Raw genomic sequence first — 21,845 nt, 5'->3', positions numbered from 1 at the left:
AAATGTCACTGGGATTTATCGGTCTAGTACTCACTATATCACAAATAATAGAGAAAAGAATGTCTTATCTTGAAAAATGATAAATTGATGTCACATTATAAATTTGCTGTAATAATTTTTCAGTGTAAATGTTGCTACCTGAGAATGCAAAACAGTGTTATAAGAAAGGTCATAAACAGTAACTGTAACAACAACAAAATAAGTTGTCTTGATTTTTGTTTTTTAACTTAAAAAAGACTAACAGTTCAATTAACAGCATGAGTCCTTTCTAATTGCTTTAACTCATAGAACCTGTCATGTCAAAAACATTTGAATTGTTACTTTCCCCATTAAATTGTTTCCTATATTTGATTTTCCCAAAATGATTACCTTGGCACTACTTAAATTACAAATTTATTAACTAATTCATTCAAGCATCAAAGTTGTTGAGTTCTGACAGGTAGGATTGCTATAAACAAATAAATTTCAAGCAGAGTATCTTATTGCTATGCATAATTACTAGGAAATGACAGTATTATTAAATCAAGGCTCCACATGTTAAGAAATCAAAACAGGAGATTCTTAAATCAGGAATAACATACTTCAGAATGATCAATGTTAGTTTTTCAGGGGTGTTCTTTTAGTGGCCAAGAATGTTCTCTCTTTTTAAATACTTTATCCACTCTTCCATCCACTCATTCCTTCCACATACCTGTGCCAAATATAGAACTAGGCCCTCAGAATACAATGGTTGCTGTCTTCTCTGAGCTTTAGTTCTTAGTATACTGGCTAAGTCACAAAGCTCTAAATTGGTGACCTCGTTTTCCTTCTATCTAGTTGATTGTTGTTGCTCGCACTTTAAACATCCATTTTATTGTCCACCAAGCAAAGATACCTTTAGGACCAGGGTTTCAGTCTGGCTTTCTTCAATACATTTCCAATGGGCTTCTGATCTTTTCATGTCTGGTTCTTTGCCAACCAACATTACTTAAGTAGCGCCTCCTCGGAAAGGTCTTTTATAAACATCTAATCTTAAGTAGTCAGTCCCCGGTTATTATCACATCAACCTGTCTTATTTTCATTGTAGCCTTTGTCTCTGATATTTTCTCATTTTTTTGTTAAATCTCTGTCTCCCTTTCTTCTATGAGGACTCTGTGAAGGCAGACAGGAGCTTTATCTGGCTAGTCTGCCTCTGAATCCTAAAATGGCGCTTGGCACACAGTTGGCATTGATTAAATATTTGTTGAACGAATGAATGGATTCTTAATTGACTACTGCTTGTACTACAGATACTGATATATCCTTGTTGAGAAGATTTTAATTCTCACATTTATAAAGATTAAATCAGAATTTAAAACTAAATCTTAAAATTAAAAACAGTTTGGAAATGTGGGAAACATCTGGCAGAGGAGTAATTCCGGCACTTGTGATGGAAGGAAAGCTTTTCTCTGAAGTAAGCAGGTTGTTGGCCTCTATTGCTATCATCGGAAAATGCTTGCCTATTTTTGTTGGTTTGCACAGGAACTGGGAACATCTGGCACTGGGATCATAGAAGTTCATTTTCAAGTGAAGAGTTGTAAGAACTTTGGGGGTTGGGAATGGCCTAGAAAATGAAAGCAATCTAGAGAAAGGAGAGGCTCATATCTCTTTAATGGTTTTAAATGTCTTTTAAATTTTATTTTTCAATTACAATTTACATTCAGTATTATTTTTAGTTTCAGGTGTACAGCATGGTGGTCAGACAATCATATACTTTACAAAGTGGCACCTGAATATTTCGAGTTTCCACCTGGCACCATACATAGTTACACAGTTATTACATCGCATCTCTTTTAAAAACCAGGTTTCCTTGGTATTTCAAGAGTCTTACTTAAAGGAAACTTCCTAGAAAGTTCTTAATTCGTGTGGTTTCTAAATAAGCAGACTCTTTGGGGGGTGGAGGGCACTGTGTGTGTAGCTCCGCCTAGTTTGGGTTCCTCCTGGCCCAAAAAGTTGTGGCTACGGAACAGGCCTTGGCTGCTGCTTTCTATACCGTCATTCTGATCCCTTTAAAGGTGGGATCATGACGGAGGATGTGGGGGAAGAAGGCGGGAGCCCACAGCTGGAGTCTTGGTTGACATAGTAACTCTTGCTCTCGGCTCTCAGGCTCCACTGCCACCAGTCGTCGCGCCTGTACTCACTCAGCCCCATAGTCAGGGCCTCCTCCTTTCGGGGTCCCCGTTGTGACTCCCTAAGTGGTGACTTCTCCACCGGCTAGCAGCAAAGCCGCCCTCGGAGCTCAGACAGACGGGCGTCCGCACCCCCTGCCTCACCGTCGTCTCTGGGCACCGGTCTGCCCCGGGCCAGTCCGGCGACTGACGCGGACCCTGCGCACCGCGACCTTCTGGAGCTGCCTGGACGTCTCCCCTGGGAGCGGGACTTAGGGGCAGTCCGGTGTTCCCGCCATGAGCCAGAGCCCCGCGTTCGGGCCGCGGAGGGGCGGCTCTCTCCGGGTCGTGGCCGGGGCCGGCGCGTGGCGCAACGAGAGCCAGGACTATCTGCTCATGGACTCCGAGCTGCGGGACGATGGCTGCCCGCAGAACCCGCTGCCTCCGTACGGCTACTACCCCTGCGTGTGAGTGCGGGCGCCCAGGGCGGGCGGGTGCGGGCTGCGCTGCGGGGCTGTGCGCTCGCAGGGGTGGATGGACTAGACCCGCGGGCGTCTGAACACGCGTGTACCTCCCAGGCCACACGAACTGGGACCCCGGGAGCGGAGGGGCGCTGGCGGATGTAGGTTTGCTCTGGGTGAGCAAGCACGCGTGTATATACCCGCGAGACAGACCACGGGCCACCCACACCACTCCAGTGATCAAGTGTCTCGTCAATTTCTCCAGTTTGTATGTCACCCCGTGCTCTCCAAGAGACTCAGTGTCGCTGCGCCAAAGGCATGGTCTGCGCGGGGGACTGATTCAAATTTGTGCCCCTGTGACTCAGCCTGTGTGGGAGAGATGACTGGCACACGGAAGGTCCGGGCTGCTGGCTGGGAGCGCCGGGGAGCTCGGGAGCCCGTGTGCCCCGTAGGCGACCCGCCTACCTGCCTTAGCCCTTCAGGTGCGCGCACAGGTCCTGAGGACCTCGGGCGGTGGGGAAGTTCGAGAGTGTGAATGGGATGGGGTGAACTTGTCCTGGGGACATCCTCCTCTCCGCCTCCGGTCACCGGGTTAAGTCTAGGACACGGAACTTGCAGGTTTCCCACCCACAGCACTAAGCCTTTACCAAAGCTTCGTGAGAGAAGAGCCTGCTAGTATGCGGGCCCGGAGCGGAGTGACCTGTGAAAGTGAGGGGGTCGGGACGTTTTGTAGTGGATTCTGAGTAATTAAGAAATTTTATTTAAGAATCTGTTTTTTTGTTTTTTGTTTTTGTTTTGCGGGAGGGAGCAAGAGGGTTAGCAGAGGCGGGCAGAGGACCGACCGAAGGAGGTCTCCCCTCCCCCATACTCCTGGGCCCACGCGTGCAGCTGGTAGATAGCATTTCTGCTTCTTTGCTCCTTGACTTGATTGGATAGGCTGGTTTCCTGACCTGTCACGTCCATCTATATGCGGTTTTTCTCCAAAGAAAAGCAGTTCTCACTAGCAGTTCTGTAAGAGCTCGAGGTGTGGGGGTGTGGGGGGGGGGCGGGGGGCGTTTCTGCACCCATGGGCTCCTGGCAGACCCTCGTGATAGGTGGTTGCACCCTCCAATCTTGGGTGAGGGCTGCCCAGAGTCAAGGCCTGCTGTGGTTCCCTTTCACAGTAAGAGGTGATTCTTAGGAAACGGAGCATCTAATTTTTTCCCCAGAATAAATAAAAAAAGTTGGAACTGGTTCCACTCATCTGGGTGCTGTACAATTTGAAACAATTTACACACACACACACACACACACACACACACATATATATATGCACACACATATGTGTATATATATAATATACCTTTTAAAAATTAAAATATATTTTACATACCATACAATTTAAGTTTACACAAAGTTGTGAAACCATCTCCACTATCTAATCCACGATTATGTCATCACTCTCAAAAGAAATCTTGTATTTGACTTTAAATTACAGAATATTCCTATGTCTTACAGTATAGAGCTTCTCAAACTCTAATGGACATATGACTTACCTAAGGGTCTTGTTAAAATGCAGATTCTGATTTAGTAGGCTCTAGGCACAACCAAGATTTTACATTTCTAACAATCTCAGAAATGTGGAGGCTGATGGTCCATGGACCATAGTCTGAGTAGCAAGGAGATATATGCCAAGAAAAAAAAAAAAAGAAGAAGAAAAAGAAATCAATTCTGGATATTGTGAATACAACTATTTTCAAATTTGTATAAGCTTTTTTTTTTTTTTAATTGACTTAGACTTGAGATCTACTAAGAGGGTAATGTTACCTGTGGCTAAGTTAAGCAACTTAAAAAAGCTATACTGCTTTTTAAAAATTAGACTGTCTCATAGACAAAATCTTTTTTTTTTTATCATCTGATTAGGCTATAACCATTTGTTACTGTCTGTGAGGAAAATAATTTGATTAGAAAAACTTGTGGTAATGTATTAGTAGTGAGAGAGACTTAAGTAATACTGCAAACTTGCCCCAATATTTTCTTCAAATGTGGTTTACTGATTTATCTAGTTCTTATATTATCTACTATGTAGAGAGTACTTTTCTCCCTTAGTTCAGGAATTACAATCACTCTTAATGGCTAGACTGGGGAAGCAGAGAGATGAACAGAAATATTTGAATGTGCTTCAATTCATAAAGAACACCCCCTCATGTTATGTCCGAGGTAACAATACATTTAAGAGTGAGCTTTGTTCCAGAAGTAGAGTTTGGTCTTGTTTAAATCTATTATTTCCAAAAGGTTTTATAGTTACTTTTTATCACTGTTTGCTTGCTCTGGCATGGTTTTTATTTATTTATTTTTTTCAGTTAAAAAAATCAAATAACTGAAAAGTTTAACTAGTAAACAACAGTTCTTCACACATATGATGTAAGAGAAAGAGCTAAAGGAAATTACTTCTCTCTGGTAAAGAGTACAAATAAGCCCTTCCATATGCTTGGTGTTTTTTGTTTGTTTGTTTGTTTGCTTTTTTTTTTTGACAGATACAGAGAGAGAGTCAGAGAGAGGGACAGATAGGGACAGACAGACAGGAAGGGAGAGAGATGAGAAGTATCAGTTTTTCGTTGCGGCACTTCAGTTGTTCATTGTTTGCTTTCTCATCTGTGCCTTGACTGTGGGGCTACAGCAGACCGAGTGACCCCTTGCTCAAGCCAGAGACCTTAGGCCCATGTTGAAGCTGGAAACCTTGGGATCTTGAACCTGGGTCCTCGGCGTCCCAGTCCAATGCTCTATCCACCGTGTCATCGCCTAGTCAGGCCCAGATACTTTTGACTAGTGGTTTGAACAATTTTATGTTTTCCTAGAGTGGGAGGTATATTCGTAAAAGTGGAAATCACTAGTACACTTTAGATACAATATTGCCATTTTTTCAGATTATTGAGATTTTCCCCCTTAGAACATCCCAAATTTTTTTTAAATTGTCATTTATTTGGGATAAATTCAGTGTCTTATGTTAAAAAATTCTGTTTCATAATTTAGTTATGTAGAAATATTTTTACATATATCTAAGAGGCTTTTACAGCTGAAAATTGTGGCAAAATCCAATTATCTTATTGAGAACAATTAATATATTCTCAGACCTTAATAGTGTAAGTAGTAAGATTTTGAAATAATGTTTAGCAGAAAAAGATTCAAATTTTTCCTTTTCCAATTTTTAATTGAAAATCAATTAATATACTCTGTTTTGAGCTATTTTATTGGTCAGTGGCAAGAAATCTTCCAGAATCCTAGAAGTGATATTATTTAAAACTTAAAGATATGTTTCTTGTTCATCATTTCTGAACATAGAGAAGAATTCTAGACAGTTGGTAGTTTCTATATTCTCAACATATGAAATGCAGTCCAACTAAACATTCTGTTTGGCAAAGGCTGACTACATAATTAAGAATGAAGACACAGTAAACTGTGTAAACTAAAGCTCTGGCAATACAGTAGACAAATAATTAGAAAAAAATTATGGTTACTAATACTTAGCAATACTGGGTAAAATATTTAAAGTAATTTAAAGACATTAGCCAGTTTTGCAAAAAGTAAAAGGGATTACCGTGTGCCAAAAGCAAAGAAATGAAAAGCCAGAGTGTAGTCTGTGAGCTGATGCTGTGGCCTATAATCCTCGGAGATTACAGATCTTGGTGACCAGGAACTTGGAGTCTGGTGTCCACATGCAGTGGAGAGAAACTAAGGCCTTGGTTCCTGATGAGGCAGAGAGTTGGACCTGAGACATCTCTGCCCCTGCACAAATCCAGGGTCATTATTTTATGAAAAGTTAGGCTACAAAAATATGCTCCCAGCACAGAGTGACAAGAAACTTTATTAGTAAGAGGAAAAGAAATATTCCCTAAACATTTCATTCTTTGGGCCTGCATGTCACGTGAGTTTTTGTTTTTGATTTTATTTTTTTTATACTACTTAGCGGACCTGGAATTCTTTAAGCTGAAAAATGCCTTTGGGACTTCTAGAAGAGTGAAAAAATAAATTTGAAAGACTAGTACCAACCATATCAACTGCTTAGGATTTTCAAGAAAATGGCAAAAGATAGAAGAGCATGGCTAAAGATATGCTTAATATAAGACATGACAAAATACACAAGGATATAGTCAACCATGAATGAGAGTCAGCAGATGGTACAGCCCATGAGGAAGAGCCAGCATGAGACAGGGCAGCTTTATTGGATCATTAGGAACTTGAGATAATGTGACTCTTGCAGAGTATGAAATAGAGAATATAAACTATAAAATGTTGATAGTATATAGGAAATTAAACTCTAAGGAAAGAATGAGACCAATTTAGAAAAATAGAAAATCTACAAATGAAAATACAATTTTGAAATAAAAAACTCAAGGGAAAGGCTAAAATGCAGATTAGCCATAGTATAATTGATGATAATACCCAGCATGCTGAAACATAAAGAAATTTAAAATATAAACATTATTGAGTCAAGGAACAAGAGATTAGGAGATCCAGATGCTGAAAATACACTGAATAGGGGAGAGTCAACATTTGAATATATAATGGTTAAAAATTTTCCAGAAATGATAAATTCTCATGTTTATGAAATACAGCAATATTAGTGCAATACATTAAAAATAAACCCATTTAAATATATATTGAAATTGCAGAACATTGAAGATGGGGAAATATTAAAATGAATCAATATACAAGGGATTTAAATAATTAAAAATTTAAAAAAATTTCAATTACAGCTTACATTTAGTATTATTTTGTATTAGTTGCAGGTGTACAGCATAATGGTTAGATGGTCATATACTTTAGAAAGTGTTCCCTTTGATATTTTCAGTACCCAACCGGCACCATACATGGTTATGACAATATTATTGACTATATTCTCTATGCTGTACTTTGCATCGCATGGCTATTTTATAACTACCGATTTGTACTTCTTAATCCTTTCACCTTTTTCACTCACTTCCCCAACCCCTTTTCCATCTGGCAACCATCAGTCTGTTTTCTATTATCTATGAATCTGTTTCCATTTTGTTTGTTTATATTGTTCTTTAGATTCCACATATAAGTGAAATTATATGTGTTTGTTTTTCTTTGTCTAACTTATTTCATTTAGCATAATTGTCTCTAGGTCTATCCATGCTGTCACAAATGGTAGGATTTCATTATTTTTTATGGCTGAATAATTTCATTGTATATATGTACCATGGCTTTTTTATCCACTGATCCATTTATTGACTGGCACTTGGGTTGCTTCTATAGCTTAACTATTGTAAATAACACTGAAATGAACATAGGGGTGCATATATTCTTTTGAATTAGTGTTTTGGGTTTCTTCAGGTATATACCCAGAAGTGAAATTGTGGGATTGTAAGGCAGTTCCATTTTTTATTTTGGGAGGAAACTCCATACTGTTTTTCACAGTGGCTGCACCCATCTGCATTTCCATCAACAGTGAGAGTGTTTCCTTTTCTCCACATCCTTGTCAACACTTGTTATTTGTGAATTTACTGATGCTAGCCTTTCTGACAGATGTGTGGTAATACATTGTGGTTTTAATTTCCATTTCTCTGATGATTAGTGATTGTTGAGCATTTTTTCATATGCCTATTGGCCATCTGTGTGTCCTCTTTGAGAAGTGTCTTTTCAGGTCCCTTGCTCATTTTTTAATTGGATTTTTTTCTTTTTGGTACTGAGTTGTGTGAGTTCCTTGTGAATTTTGTATATTAACCCCTTATGAGATGTATAATTGGCAAATGCATTCTTCCATTTCGTGGGTTGTCTTTTCATTTTGTTGATGGTTTCTTTTACTGTGGAAAAACTTTAGTTTGATATAGTCCCATTTATTTCTTTTTTCTTTTTCTTTTTCTTTTTATTCTTCTTTTTATTCTTCTCCTCTTCCTAGAGGAGATATATCAGAAAAAATATTAAGAGAAATGTCAGAGATTTTACTGCCTATGTTTTCTTCAAGGATTTTTATTGTATGGAGTCTTACATTTAAATCTTTAATCTATTTTGAGTTTTTTTCATGTATATGATATAAGAAGGGGATCTAGTTTATTTATTTATTTTAGTGTATCTGTCCAATTTTTTTTCAATATCATTTATTGAATAGACTGCCTTTACCTCATTGCATGTTCTTGCCCTCTATGTCAAATATTAATTGATCATATTGGTGTTGGTTGATTTCTGGGCTTTCTATTTTTTTTTACATTGATTTTTATGTCTGTTTTTATGACAGTATCATGCTATTTTGACTACTGTGGCCTTCTAGCATAGTTTGCTATCAGGTAGCATGGTACCTCCAGCATTTTTTTTCTTTCTCAAGATTTCTGTTGCTATTTGGGGTCTTTTATGTTTCCATGTAAATTTTGGGGGTATTTGTTCTAGTTCTGTGAAATACACTTTTGGTATTTTGATAGGAATTACATTGGATCTATAGATTGTTTTAGATAGTAAGGACATTTTTAAAATGTTACTTTTTTTCTATCCATGAGCACAGTGCATGCTTCCATTTATTTGTATCTTCTTCAGTTTCTTATAATTTTCCAAGTATAGGTATTTTACCACCTTGGTTAAATTTATTCCTAAGTATTTTATTTTATGTTTTGATACTTTGATGCAATTCTAAATGGGATTACTTTTTTAATTTCCCTTTTTGATAGTTTATTATTAGTGGATAAAGATGCAACTTATTTTTGGATTTTTATTTTGTATCTTGGTACTGTACTGAGTTTATTTACCAGTTCCAGTAGTTTTTTGATGGAATCTTCATGGTTTCTGTATATGGCATCATGTCATCTGCAAATAATGACAGTTTTATTTCTTCCTTTCCATTTTCGATGTCTTTTATTTCTTCTCCTTGTTTGATTGCTGTGTCTAGGACTTCCAGAACTATGTTGAAATAACAGTGGCGAAAGTAGACATCTCTGTCTTATTTCTGATCTTAGGGAAATGTTTTTAGTTTTTGCCCACTGAGTATATTAGTTGTGGGTTTTGTTATGTATGGCCTTTATTGTGTTGAGATATGTTCCCTGTATTAGCTGAGAGTATTTATCTTAAAAGGGTGCTTCATTTGTCAAAAGCTTTATCTGCATCTATTAATATGATCATATGATTTTTATCCTTCATTTTGTTTATGTGGTGTATCACGTTTGTCTATTTGGAGATGTTCTACCAACTTTGCATCCCAGCAATAAATCCCACTTTGATTGTGGTGTGTGAGCTTTGTAATATATTGCTGTATCTGGTTTGCTAATATTATGTTGAGGATTTTTGCATCTATGTTCATTAGAGATAATAGCTTATCTTTTTTTTTTTTTTTTGTAGTCTTTTTATCTGGTTTAAGAATTAGGATAATACTGGCCTTGTAAATTAATCTTAGAATTCATCCCTCCTCTTGAATTTTTTGGAATATTTTGAGGAGGGTGATTTTAGTTTATCTTTGAATGCTTAGTAAAATTCACCTGTGAAGCCATCCAGTTCAGGACTTCTGTTTTTGGAAGGTTTTTTTTTTTTTAATTTTTAAATTACTGCTTCAATTTCATTAGTTGTAATTGGTCTATTTAGATTTTTGGATTCTTCCTGATTCAGTTTTGGAAGGTTGTATGTTTCAAAGAATTTGTCTATTTCAACCAGATTGTCCAGTTTGTCAGTATATAGTTGTTCATAATACTTTCTTATAATCCTTTGTATTTCTGTGGTGCTAGTTGTTACTTCTTCTCTTTCATTTCTTATTTATTTGTGTTCTCTCCCTCTTTTCTTTTTGATGAGCCTGGTTAAAGGTTTATCAATCTTGTTTATCTTTTCAAAGAACCACCTCTTGTTTTTATTAATCTTTTGTATTTTTTAGACTCTATTTCATTTATTTCTGCTCTGATCATTATTCTTTTCTTTCTTCTGCTCACTTTTGGCTTTGTTTGTCATTCTTTATTTAGTTAGTGTAAGGGTAAGATAAGGTTGTTTACTTGAGATTTTTCTTATTCCTGAAATAGGCCTGTACAATCCTATGAATTTCTCTTTAGCTGTATCCCAGAGATTTGGGGTTGTTGTGCTCTCACTTTCATTTGTTTCTAGGTATCTTTTGATTTCTTCCTTGATCTTATTGTTAACCTACTTATTGTTGGTAACATAATATTTAGCCTCCATGTGGTTGTATGTTTTTCAGGGTTTTTTTTTCTTCTTTTTGTGATTGATTTCTAGTTTTATTTTGTTGTGGTCAGAGAATATGCTTGATATGATTTGTCTTCTTAAACTTATTGAAAATTGTTGGCCCTGGTTGGTTGGCTCAGTAGTAAAGTCTTGGTCCAGCATGTAGATGTCCCAGGTTCGATTCCCAGTCAGGGCACAGAGGAGAAGCACCCATCTGCTTCTCCTCCCCCCCTCACTTCTGTCTCTCTCTCTCTCTCTCTCTCTCTCTCTCTTCTCCTCCTGCAGCCATGGCTTCATTGGAGTGAGTTGGCCTCAGGCACTGAGGATGGCTCCATGGCCTCCACCTCAGGTGCTTAGAAGAGCTTGGTTGCTGAGCAACAGAACAACACCCTAGATGGACAGAGTAGCACCCCCTAGTGGGCTTGCTGGGTGGATCCCTGTTGGGCATATGCAAGAGTCTATCTCTCTGACTCCGCTCCTCTCACTGAATTAAAAAGAAAAAGAAAAAGAAAATTATTTTGTGTCCTAACATGTGATGTAGTCTAGAATATATTTCATATGCATTTGAAAATAATGTGTTTTAATAAGTTTTAAAATTCAAAATATATACATTGGAAATGTACTTATAATGTTCTTGATACCTAGCTTGTAAGAACTATGTTATTTTTTTCTTTTATATAAATGTGCCATTTACTTTTGAAGTATTATTATAATGTTTTGTACAAAATTGGTGCTCCATTGCTGATAGGATCTCTCTAAACAACAATATGGACGAAAAGCGATTCCTATTTAAAGGGTGACATCATTGAATCACAATCATAGAAGAAACCCAAAGAGATTCTTAATTCTATTTTTTATTTCACATAATAAAAACAAAAATATCTGCCCTGGAGACTTTTACTTTTTATTTAATCAATGAGTTTCATGAAACATTTTTTGTTTTATAAAATAGTTTAAATTGAATAGAAATTGTGATTATTTAATGATTTTAAAAAGCTATACAAAAAAAATAAAGCTATACCCTCTTTGAATGAAGATTTTAAGATTACTGTTTGTTTGTGAGGCAAATAAAGTTATTCCATGTACATGGTTAAGAAATATAGAATGTATAGCAAAGTAAGAGACTTTCTTAAAGCATAACAGCTTTTTTTTTTATAAATTTTATTTTTATTTTATTTATTCATTTTTAGAGAGGAGAGAGAGAGAGAGACAGAGAGGGAGAGAGAGGAGAGAGAGACAGAGAGAGAGAAGGGGGGAGGAGCTGGAAGCATCAACTCCCATATGTGCCTTGACCAGGCAAGCCCAGGGTTTCGAACCGGCGACCTCAGCATTTCCAGGTCAACGCTTTATCCACTGCACCACCATAGGTCAGGCATAACAGCTTTTTAAATGCAAAGTATATTGTTTCCTTAATGATCAAAGTCAAGGACTTAAATAATGTGCCATAAATATAGTATTGAATTATAAACATTGTAAAATAGTATTTATATGAAGTTTATCTGTAGGCCATAATATCATTTAAAATTCTGAATTATGGAGAAACTTATTAAATAAAGATACATGGAACATTTCTTTAATATCTGTTGCCTTATCTTTTAAAATTTTTGAATATAGTTGAAAATGACTTTTTTTATGGATCATGGATTTTTGAAAATTTTTATTGACTTCAGAATGGTTTTTGGGTGAAGGCTATCTATGAACCTTAGGACCCAGATTGTAATTTCTGATTTAAAAGAGGCAACCTAATGTCAGAGACCACAGATAAATAAAATCTCCAAGCATAGCCTTCTTTACTTTAGGACAAATAAAATGTGTCTTCAACACCTTTATGTGTAAATAAACCAATGAAAAAATTCAGATTGCAGCCTAGAAAATGTTTTGTGACATAATTGCTAACAGGGCACACTACTCTGTTGAAGAAGTTTAAGATTGAAGTTAGAGTATGTACTCAGGCCTATAAATCACATTAAATTCTTATGTTTCTCCTTCATTTTGCCTCCATATGTCTAATAAATATGTCTGTTTAAACATCTGTTAATTTTTGACACTTATTTGTTCATATATTTATTTCCCTCTACTAGACTGTAAGCCTCAAAAAGTGGGACAGTCCTCTATCTTTCTACATTTAGCACAGTGTATAACAAAGAGAAGGTACAAAGTATTGTATTCCTTAACAAAAATGTGATTCTCTCCTCAGTACAGGGGTGGGCAAAAGTAGGTTGATAATAATGAATAATATAATAATTAATAAGTAATAATACAAGAATAAACTCTGTGTTTTGTGTACTCACAACTATAAATCTACTTTTTCCCACCCTTTGTTTGTTGTAATAAGAAATGAAGTGATACTGGCTCTTTTCATAAAATAACACCTGAGTCCTCTAAGTTAGTCAGAAGAATGAATATCCACATAGATGGTGATACCCACATCTTATATTCTAGCTGCCTGTCCACTGAAATTTACCTTCTGGGGAACTGGTTACTGATCACTACCCCCACTACCATGCTGCTCTCTTTTTGTTCTTTAGCCCCGGGCTCTTTCCTTCACGTTTCTTCTGCTTACCTGGGATGAGGCTGTATCTTTCTCAGGACCCGTCAAATGCTCAGGGATAACCAAAGAGATTTAACAAACAGAGAACTCTTTGCTGGCTATAACTGCTCTTCTGGCTCATATATAGAGTCTCCTAAGAACTGACCCCTGCCTGGCAACAAGTTTTATCCAACTGTCAGAGAGCATTCTTCCCACTTCTCCTCAGATCACCCCCTAACAAGGTAGCCTTTAATAAGCCCTAGCCCAGAAAAAGATCTCCTACTTTTTAATCCAGTGTAAGATATACCTTTCAAACTCTATTTCCTTTTCTAGAATCTCCTTCTTTCCTGAATTATTAATATGAAGTATGTCCACCCATTTGAGCAAAGACCCTACCACCTACCCACAGAGATGAGGCTTCTTCACTCTCTGGTCCTCAAAGGGGCAGTCACATCAGAACACAACCACCCAGCAGCAGTGTAAGGATAAAATCAGGCAGCTCTTTTCCTTTTAAGAACATACTTGTCAAAAGATAAATAAAATCAACCAAAGGGAGCATGTGTGATATCATGATTTCTTTTACATACATAGTGATTTGGACTCCAGAGAGAATCCTAGTATCACGTCCTTTGAAATAACATCTATACCTATAAAGCAAAGACCTGGACCTTGATTAAGAGTTTGCATTTCAAAAGATGCTCTCAGGGGAAAAGCACGTGTAACAATCACCTTTGAATCTTCTTCCCCTTCTTCACTGAGGAATCAGCCTCTACCCTAGCCACTGAGATTAATGGTGGGTCTCTTTTCATTGACCACTTTGGAGGTTTGTGTTCTGCATGACAGAAACCACCTATTTTGTTTCCAAACCTCCCCTGCCTTGAAATAATCAACATCTGCTGATAACAAATTATTATCAAGAATCAATTTTTTAGGGGACAGACACTATGAGTTGTGAAGTTATTGCCAGATGTGCTGAAATGCATGCATATACTCTGAACAGAATGTTTATTTACCTCTAGGAAGACATTGCATAATTTTTTCTCTAGACAGTTATGTTCCTTGGGTTATAAGAAGTAACTTTATAAGGCAATTCATCTGTGTTTTTTGGAAAGTAAAACATAAAAAGGAAACATTTTCTTAAATCCATTCTTGTTTTTCTCCCTCTTTCATAAAATTGCTAAATATAGTTGGCTCCAGTTGGATAAAATTACCATCTGTGATTGCTTTTTGTTTAGGAATCTTCTGCTTACTCTCAGTGCATGGAGAAGTGCTCATCTATATGCCAGATTTCAGTTAAACCTTGGCATCTAAAATTTGGTATGCTGTTTAGGACTCTGATACCATTGGACTTGATTGAATCACATTTCTTACAGAATGTCTGTTTGGAGCAGCAGGTAGAAATGATGGTTACAGATACCCATACAACATATATGATATAGTTTGACTGTTCTCTACCTAATTCAGGTAACTCAACTGGGACAAAGAGGATAACTGATGTTAATGAGAGTTACTTACAGTTCAATGCAAATCGCTTTTTCTGTAGAAGACTAACTTAAAATCTTCACATAAATTTGGGGCTACTGACACCTTTTGAACACCTACTCTGAACAGGGGTCGGGAATCTTTTTGGCTGAGAGAGCCATGAACGCCACATATTTTAAAATGTAATTCTGTGAGAGCCATACAACGACCCGTGTACATTAAGCATTATCCAATAAAAATTTGGTGTTGTCTCGGAGGACAGCTGTGATTGGCTCCAGCCACCCGCAACCATGAACATGAGTGGTAGGAAATGAATGGATTGTAATACATGAGAATGTTTTATATTTTTAACGTTATTATTTTTTTTCTTAAAGATTTGTCTGTGAGCCAGATGCAGCCATCAAAAGAGCCACATCTGGCTCGTGAGCCATAGGTTCCCGACCCCTGCTATAGAGGGTACTTTTCCAGTTGTCATACAAACATAATTTGCTCTTTAAAGCAGCCACTTGTCTATGTTAAGTGGCCGTTTTATACCTGACAATACTGAAATTTAAAGATGTTAAGCAGCGTTCAGAAAATTACATAGCTGGCAAGTTGTTGTCAAGTGGACACAAACCAATGTATCTTGGATACCACAGGCTGAAACACGTGGGCAGAGGGCTGGCAGGTTGCAGAGTCTCCAGCCTTCCCTACCATCATGCTTTCCCTGGCACGGATGGACACTTGGTGGGTTGTGCTCTTGGAGAGTATATTCATTATTATTTTTTCTCTTTTTCTGTAGCTACCTGAGAAGCCACAGGTTGGCACTGATCTACTGAACCTGATCTACTGATCTACTGTTTTGTGCTCATTGTAGCTAAGTGATGTTCTGGGTGAGGGGAGAAGAGGAAGAAAGGTTATGAATAGCAGTAATAAGTATGTTTATCATCCACCTTCTCTTTCTATTGAAATTTAAACTATCTTTGAAGGTCCAGCATTATACTGCACTTTCTTTCACTAACTCACTCATCTATTTATTCATTCATTTTTTTATGTGATTATGTCCAGTAATAATAAAAATAATAGCTGGATTTATTAGGCCTTTCTATGTATTAGGCCCTCCTCTAAATGTTTTATAGGTATTAACTCACTTAATATTTATAACCGACCTGTCAGGTATGCACTTTTATAATCCCCATTTTATTGATAAGAAAGGAAAAAGCACAGCAGTGGGAGGTTACCAAAGATTACACAACTGGTAGTTGGAAGAAATGGGAAGAAAGAAGCAGAAGATTCTGTTTTATCACTGATCTAAATAAACATCGATAGGTTTTGAAAAACTGCAATCTTTGTCACCAAAGGAAGATTATGAATGTACCAAAACTAGATAATCTGTAGATGATTTTACCAAATGGCCTACAAACTTTTACGACTCTTTAAAGATTACAGATGATGATGAAGCTTTCTTTCACTGTTGGTTTCTCTTATCATGTGGATGAAGTTGCTTCTATGCTATAATGTGTTTGTACCAGAAAAATAGACCTACCTGGCACAAAGGGTAGTGTGAAACTGGAGGATTTGTATAATTTTTCAAAGCATTTTACATGGTTATTTATCTGAAGGCGTATCGCCAGACATCGATTACAGTGAGGAAAGGCATGGTAAGCTTGATTGCCTGTTCAAGGCAGATCTCATGTTTCAATTATAGCAGCTCTGGTTTTGCAGCACAAAGAACACTTTGGCCTGACACGTCGTGGGTCAGCACAAAACCCTCACACGAAACTGGGAATAGTTCTCTTCATGGGAATTACTAACAAAATTTTCTTGAGAGTTATAATACAAAGCAGAAAAGACGTGATTTCTAAAGCTCTTTTGAAAATTCCTTTTGGCCAATAAACTTATTAATTTTTATTATTACCGTGTTAACCTCCTTGAAGCAGAATTTTGCATGGAATAAGTTGAAGGGAGGCAGTGGTGACTATGAAAAGCAGACCCCAAAGCTGTGTGAGGATCGCCACTATTACCCAGGAAAATGTGTTCTGCAGGATCCGTTTTCTATGAGGAGTGTTCAGGGCCAGACATTGTATTCCATCTTGAGGGATGCATTAATTGCTTTTAACAATATTTGTTTAAGCTCCTTTGATATGCTATACACCATACTTGGGAACCACAAACATATAGTGTGTCCATAAAGTCATGGTGCACTTTTGACCGGTCACAGGAAAGCAACAAAAGACGATAGAAATGTGAAATCTGCACCAAATAAAAGGAAATCTCTCCCAGTTTTATACCTATTCAGTGCAGTTTGATGTGGGCTCACGCACAGATTTTTTAGGGCTCCTTAGGTAGCTATCCTGTATAGCCTCTACAGACTTGTCACTGACTGATGGCCTACCAGAACGGGGTTTCTCCACCAAACTGCTGGTTTCCTTCAACTGCTTATCCCACTGATTAATGTTATTCCTATGTGGTGGTACTTCATTATAAACGTGCCGATATTCACATTGCACTTTGGTCACAGATTCGAATTTAGCGAGTCACAGAACACACTGAACTTTCCTCTGTCCGGTCCACATCTCGACTGGCATGGCCGTGGGCTGCTCCACTGTATACATGGTGTTACATCATCATCTGTGCATGCGCACATGCTGCCACATCATCCTACAGAAACTGGGAGGGTTTTCCTTTTATTTGGTGCAGATTTCACATTTCTATCGTCTTTTGTTGCTTTCCTGTGACCAGTCAAAAGTGCATCATGACTTTACAGACACACTGTATTTTACTGAGTCTAAGGTTCTATTAACTGTAAGCTGCTCTGATATTAGATATACCTTCAAAATCAAGCAAAAAAAAGTGCTATCAATTAAATGATACCTTAGATTTTTATTTTATACCTATCAAAGCAGCTCTTTATAGTTAATTAGATATAGATTTGGGTCACATGTAACTCTTGCACATGTATGAAAGGAGAAAATCTAAACAAAATAAATTTGGTTAAGGTGTTCCTAAAGCTCGTTCACATTTAGAGATGAACGATTCTGGTCACTTTTCAACTCAGGATCTTTAATGCCTGTCTGTGTTCTTTCCACCTAGCATTGTCCTCTGTGCCAAAAAGAACAATGGTGATGAAGCATTTCTTTAGTTTAAAAAATCCATGATAAACCCAAAGCTTTCGGTGCAAGGCAATTAAACTGACTTTGCAATTATATCGAGCTAAACTATTTTAATTAATAGTTCCCAACTGTTGCTAAATAAATGATTCAGCATGTTCCTCATGTACTTCCCATCTTCCCTTCACACACATGCACTTACACACATGTTTTTGTTTCTTAGGCTTGAAAGAGATGTTCAGCTACCATTTTTATAGTTTATTTCCCACCCACTGTTACCCATTCTGAAACTTTGGATGCTGTTGCTTTGAATGCTTGAACATGCACTGTCAATGACAACTATGTCATGGCAATGACTTACATGTGATGGCAGTGACTACAAGGAGCCTTCAATGATAAAACATATTCTATTCCAGACAAGTCAAACTGGGAGAAGTATGTATCTTAAAATCAATGAACTATGGTGTTTGGTGTGCTTGAGTTAAGGTAAATGAGAGAGAAGATGTGACAGGAAAGATTACGAGGCACACCATATCCTTTATGATCTGTCCAGAATTTAAGAGCTTTAAACTTTATTCTCTAACTGACTTTGAAACACAGATAAGACTATGACAGTCTTTGGCTTTATTTATAATACCTTGATCCTCACAGCAAACCTCTCTGGCAGGTAATATTATTTTCTCTTGTAAATGAGGAAACAAAAGTTCAGAAAGGCAAAGTAACTTTCCTGAGAATTTATGGCTCTCAAGTATCTGAGACAGTACTTGAACGCATTTGACTGTTTGATTTGTTTTGAAAGTTCAGAAGTGCCTGTCTGTACTTTCTCTCCTTCAAGGGAAGGGCAGCTCCAGAGGGCAGGGATCTAGTCTGTAAACAATGACTAGCATGTAGTGAGACTCAATAAATGTCTGTTAAATGAATACATCAATGTCTCCTTTAGGAAAAGTGATTTCAGTGGATTGGCCTTATCTCTAAAATTATTTTCCTCTCTAGGTCTCATATGGTATTGCTGAATTTTGCCTTTACCATGTTTTTATCATAGCCTTTTCAGAAAGATTACAATATTGGAAGTTTTTTTTTTTTTTTTTTTACAGAGACAGAGAGAGAGTCAGAGAGACGGATAGAGACAGGGACAGACAGACAGGAACGGAGAGATGAGACGCATCAATCAGTAGTTTTTCATTGCAGGTTGCGACTTCTTAGTTGTTCATTGATTGCTTTCTCATATGTGCCTTGACCGTGGGCCTTCAGCAGACTGAGTAACCCCTTGCTGGAGCCAGCGACCCTGGGTCCAAGCTGGTGAGCTTTGCTCAAACCAGATGAGCCCGCGCTCAAGCTGGCGACCGCGGGGTCTCGAACCTGGGTCCTTCCACATCCCAGTCCAACGCTCTATCCACTGCGCCACCGCCTGAGATTAAAAACCTCATTTATTGGAGTTTTTTATTCTAGGCTACAATATTGGAGTTTTATATTCTTATAGCTTAGGTCATTAAATGACTTCTAAGAGCTTCATATATATGCTTGATTCCTAAAATGGTGCTTGTTAAATATTTTTAAACCTACAAACAAGAATATATGAATATAAATTCTTTCTTTCTTTACACTGTATGGACAGAACACATAGAGATTTATCTTTTTTGTTTGTTTTTACTAAAATGGTAAGAAAAAAGTATTTTAGTTTTTATTTAGTGAGTTGAAAGAATTTGTGAAAACTGAACTCCCCAAGACCAAAGCTTATTACACCCAGGAAAGTCTTAAATACTTAAAATAAATCAGCTTAAAATCAAGAAAGCAAGACAAGAATGTTAAATGAAAAAGGTCTAAAAGTTACATAATATTGATAATGTAACTTTGATATGGACCAAGCTGTGCCTGGGCGAAATTTACAAAGTCATACAGTTGATTTTCATTATGCTCTATCTTCCAGAAATTAATTACTTTCAAATTGGATTACAATTTCTCTAATACCCAGAAAGGTTTTGAAATAATCTTTATCCATCTTCCTGCAAGAGTCTGATATACTGTCACTGGAAAATTATAATGAGAGATATCACTAAAGGAAAAGTGTTGCATATTAAGTGATGTAAACATAGAGAAAATATTAGCAGTCTCTTGTCTAAACACATACACTAGCAGATTACAAAAGGTTCATTCAGTGGTTTGCAAATATGCCTATACAGGGTGGGGCAAAAGTAGGTTTACAGTTGTAAATACATAAAACACAGAATTTATTCTTGTATAATTATTTATTAATTATTGTATTACTTTCCATATGAACAACTGTAAACCTTCTTTACCCTCAAGCTGTACATCAGAAATATCTAGATGATTTTTAAAAGTATAGATTTCCTAAGAATTATAAAGAGTTTGTCAGAATTGGGGGGAGGGTATGGCCTGGGAATACCATTAAAAAAAATTATTGGAGATGATTTTATCATGTAGCCAGTTCAGATAGAACCGATGGTTTCAAATATTTTAGATACACTATAAAAACCTGCGTTAGGAAATAAATCTAATTTCAATCAAGAAAAGCATTACTGTGTATTCATCCAAAAGCAAAAATATGAGATTAAAAACCTCATTTATTTTTTAGGATCCAATAATCAGATATTATCAAATAAATAGAGAAATACTATATTTTAATTCAGCAAATTCTCAAATACCTACCACCACACATCTTCAAATTAACTTCTAAAATTTTTCATCGTAAGTTTAAACAGTTGCAAAGAATGCAAATATATTGTAAAACATTAACATTTTAAAATAAAATTGATCCACTACTTTTTTTTGTGAGTTGGTTTCTTTTTTCTTTTTTTAAATTTTAGTTTACTGTGTTTACATAGATTCTAGTGTCCCCCCGAAGTTCCCCGGTACACCCCCCCTTTACCCTCTCCCTTCTACGCCCTCCCCCTTTCCCTCCAGGATTAGCTTTTCTGCTCTCTATAACATTGTGTTATGTGTGTATAATTTCACCAATCTCTTTCCCTTTTCTGATTTCTTCCTATCATCCCCTTTCCCTCTGTCCACTTTCCCTCTGGACCCATTGATCCCAGAGAAAGAAACATATCATATGACCTCACTCATTTGAGTAATCCAATGAACAATATGAACTGAGGAACAGAATAGAGACAGAGGTGGGATCAATGATCCACTACTTTTTAAATTACTTTTCATTAACTCTAAATGTTAATAATATAATATTCATCACTATTAATTTAAAAATGCACAAACTCTTATTTAACATATTTTACTTAAAATGATATTTTCATGTAACTTAAATATTGTTACACAATTTTTTGAAAGCTTTTTATTGATGACCTTATAAAAGTTTCCTTAAAGTAAAACCTATATAAAAATTAAAAATTAAAAAAATTTTCTGAATTATTACAATTAATATAATTAATACAATTATAACAATAACAATAATATCTAACACATAGAGCATTTCCTATATGCCAGGCACAATTCTTAGCACTTTAGATATATTATCTTGTTTAATGCTCAAAATAATCCTAAAAGGACTTATTATTAACTGAATTTTACACATGAGGAATTTGAGGCTAGGGAGATCAAGAACTTTCTCAAGATTTCACAGCTAGTAGTAAGTAGTGGGTTTATGATTGGGTCCTAGACATGTTGGCTTTAGATTTTAGACTTTTAAGGTCAATTATAGTTTATTTTTTGTTTATTAATTATTAGAAATGCATTTTTTAAATAGATGGTTGAGGAGACTCAGTACCTTGATTGAATAAGAATTAGTTTGAAATTTGAACATTTATTTAATGTTCAAGAGGCCTTTACACATTAGGGCATGGCTAGGAATGGGTGAGGGTTATACTTTTCCTTTGCAAAGTAAGGGAAGGGAAATTGTGTTATGGAAAGTGGGAAAGGAGAAGCAGTGTGAGTAACTGACTACATGGGTTTTCTAAGGGAAATCTAAAGAAATTTTAGGAAAGAATACATATGGATATGGAGGACTTGAAAATAGATGTCAGTAAAATGATCTCTG

At 36.7% G+C, this 21,845-nt stretch overlaps 1 protein-coding gene across 3 annotated transcripts in view; it reads left to right on the top strand.

Moving 5' to 3' along the window:
- The first annotated feature begins 2,062 nt into the window (after positions 1–2,062).
- The window catches only part of TRPC6 (transient receptor potential cation channel subfamily C member 6), a 134,868-nt gene continuing 115,085 nt past the window's right edge, over positions 2,063–21,845 (top strand). For all 3 annotated transcript variants that reach the window (XM_066371194.1, XM_066371184.1, XM_066371177.1), the window contains exon 1: positions 2,063–2,593. In XM_066371194.1, the coding sequence (XP_066227291.1) occupies positions 2,424–2,593 (170 nt within the window). In that variant the 5' untranslated portion in view covers positions 2,063–2,423. The remainder of the gene's footprint in view (positions 2,594–21,845) is intronic.

Source organism: Saccopteryx leptura, chromosome 1, assembly GCF_036850995.1.
Source record: "Saccopteryx leptura isolate mSacLep1 chromosome 1, mSacLep1_pri_phased_curated, whole genome shotgun sequence".
Lineage (NCBI taxonomy): Eukaryota > Metazoa > Chordata > Mammalia > Chiroptera > Emballonuridae > Saccopteryx > Saccopteryx leptura.
The sequence above is the reverse complement of the archived record's forward strand: the minus strand, read 5'-3'. Positions and strand labels throughout refer to the sequence as shown.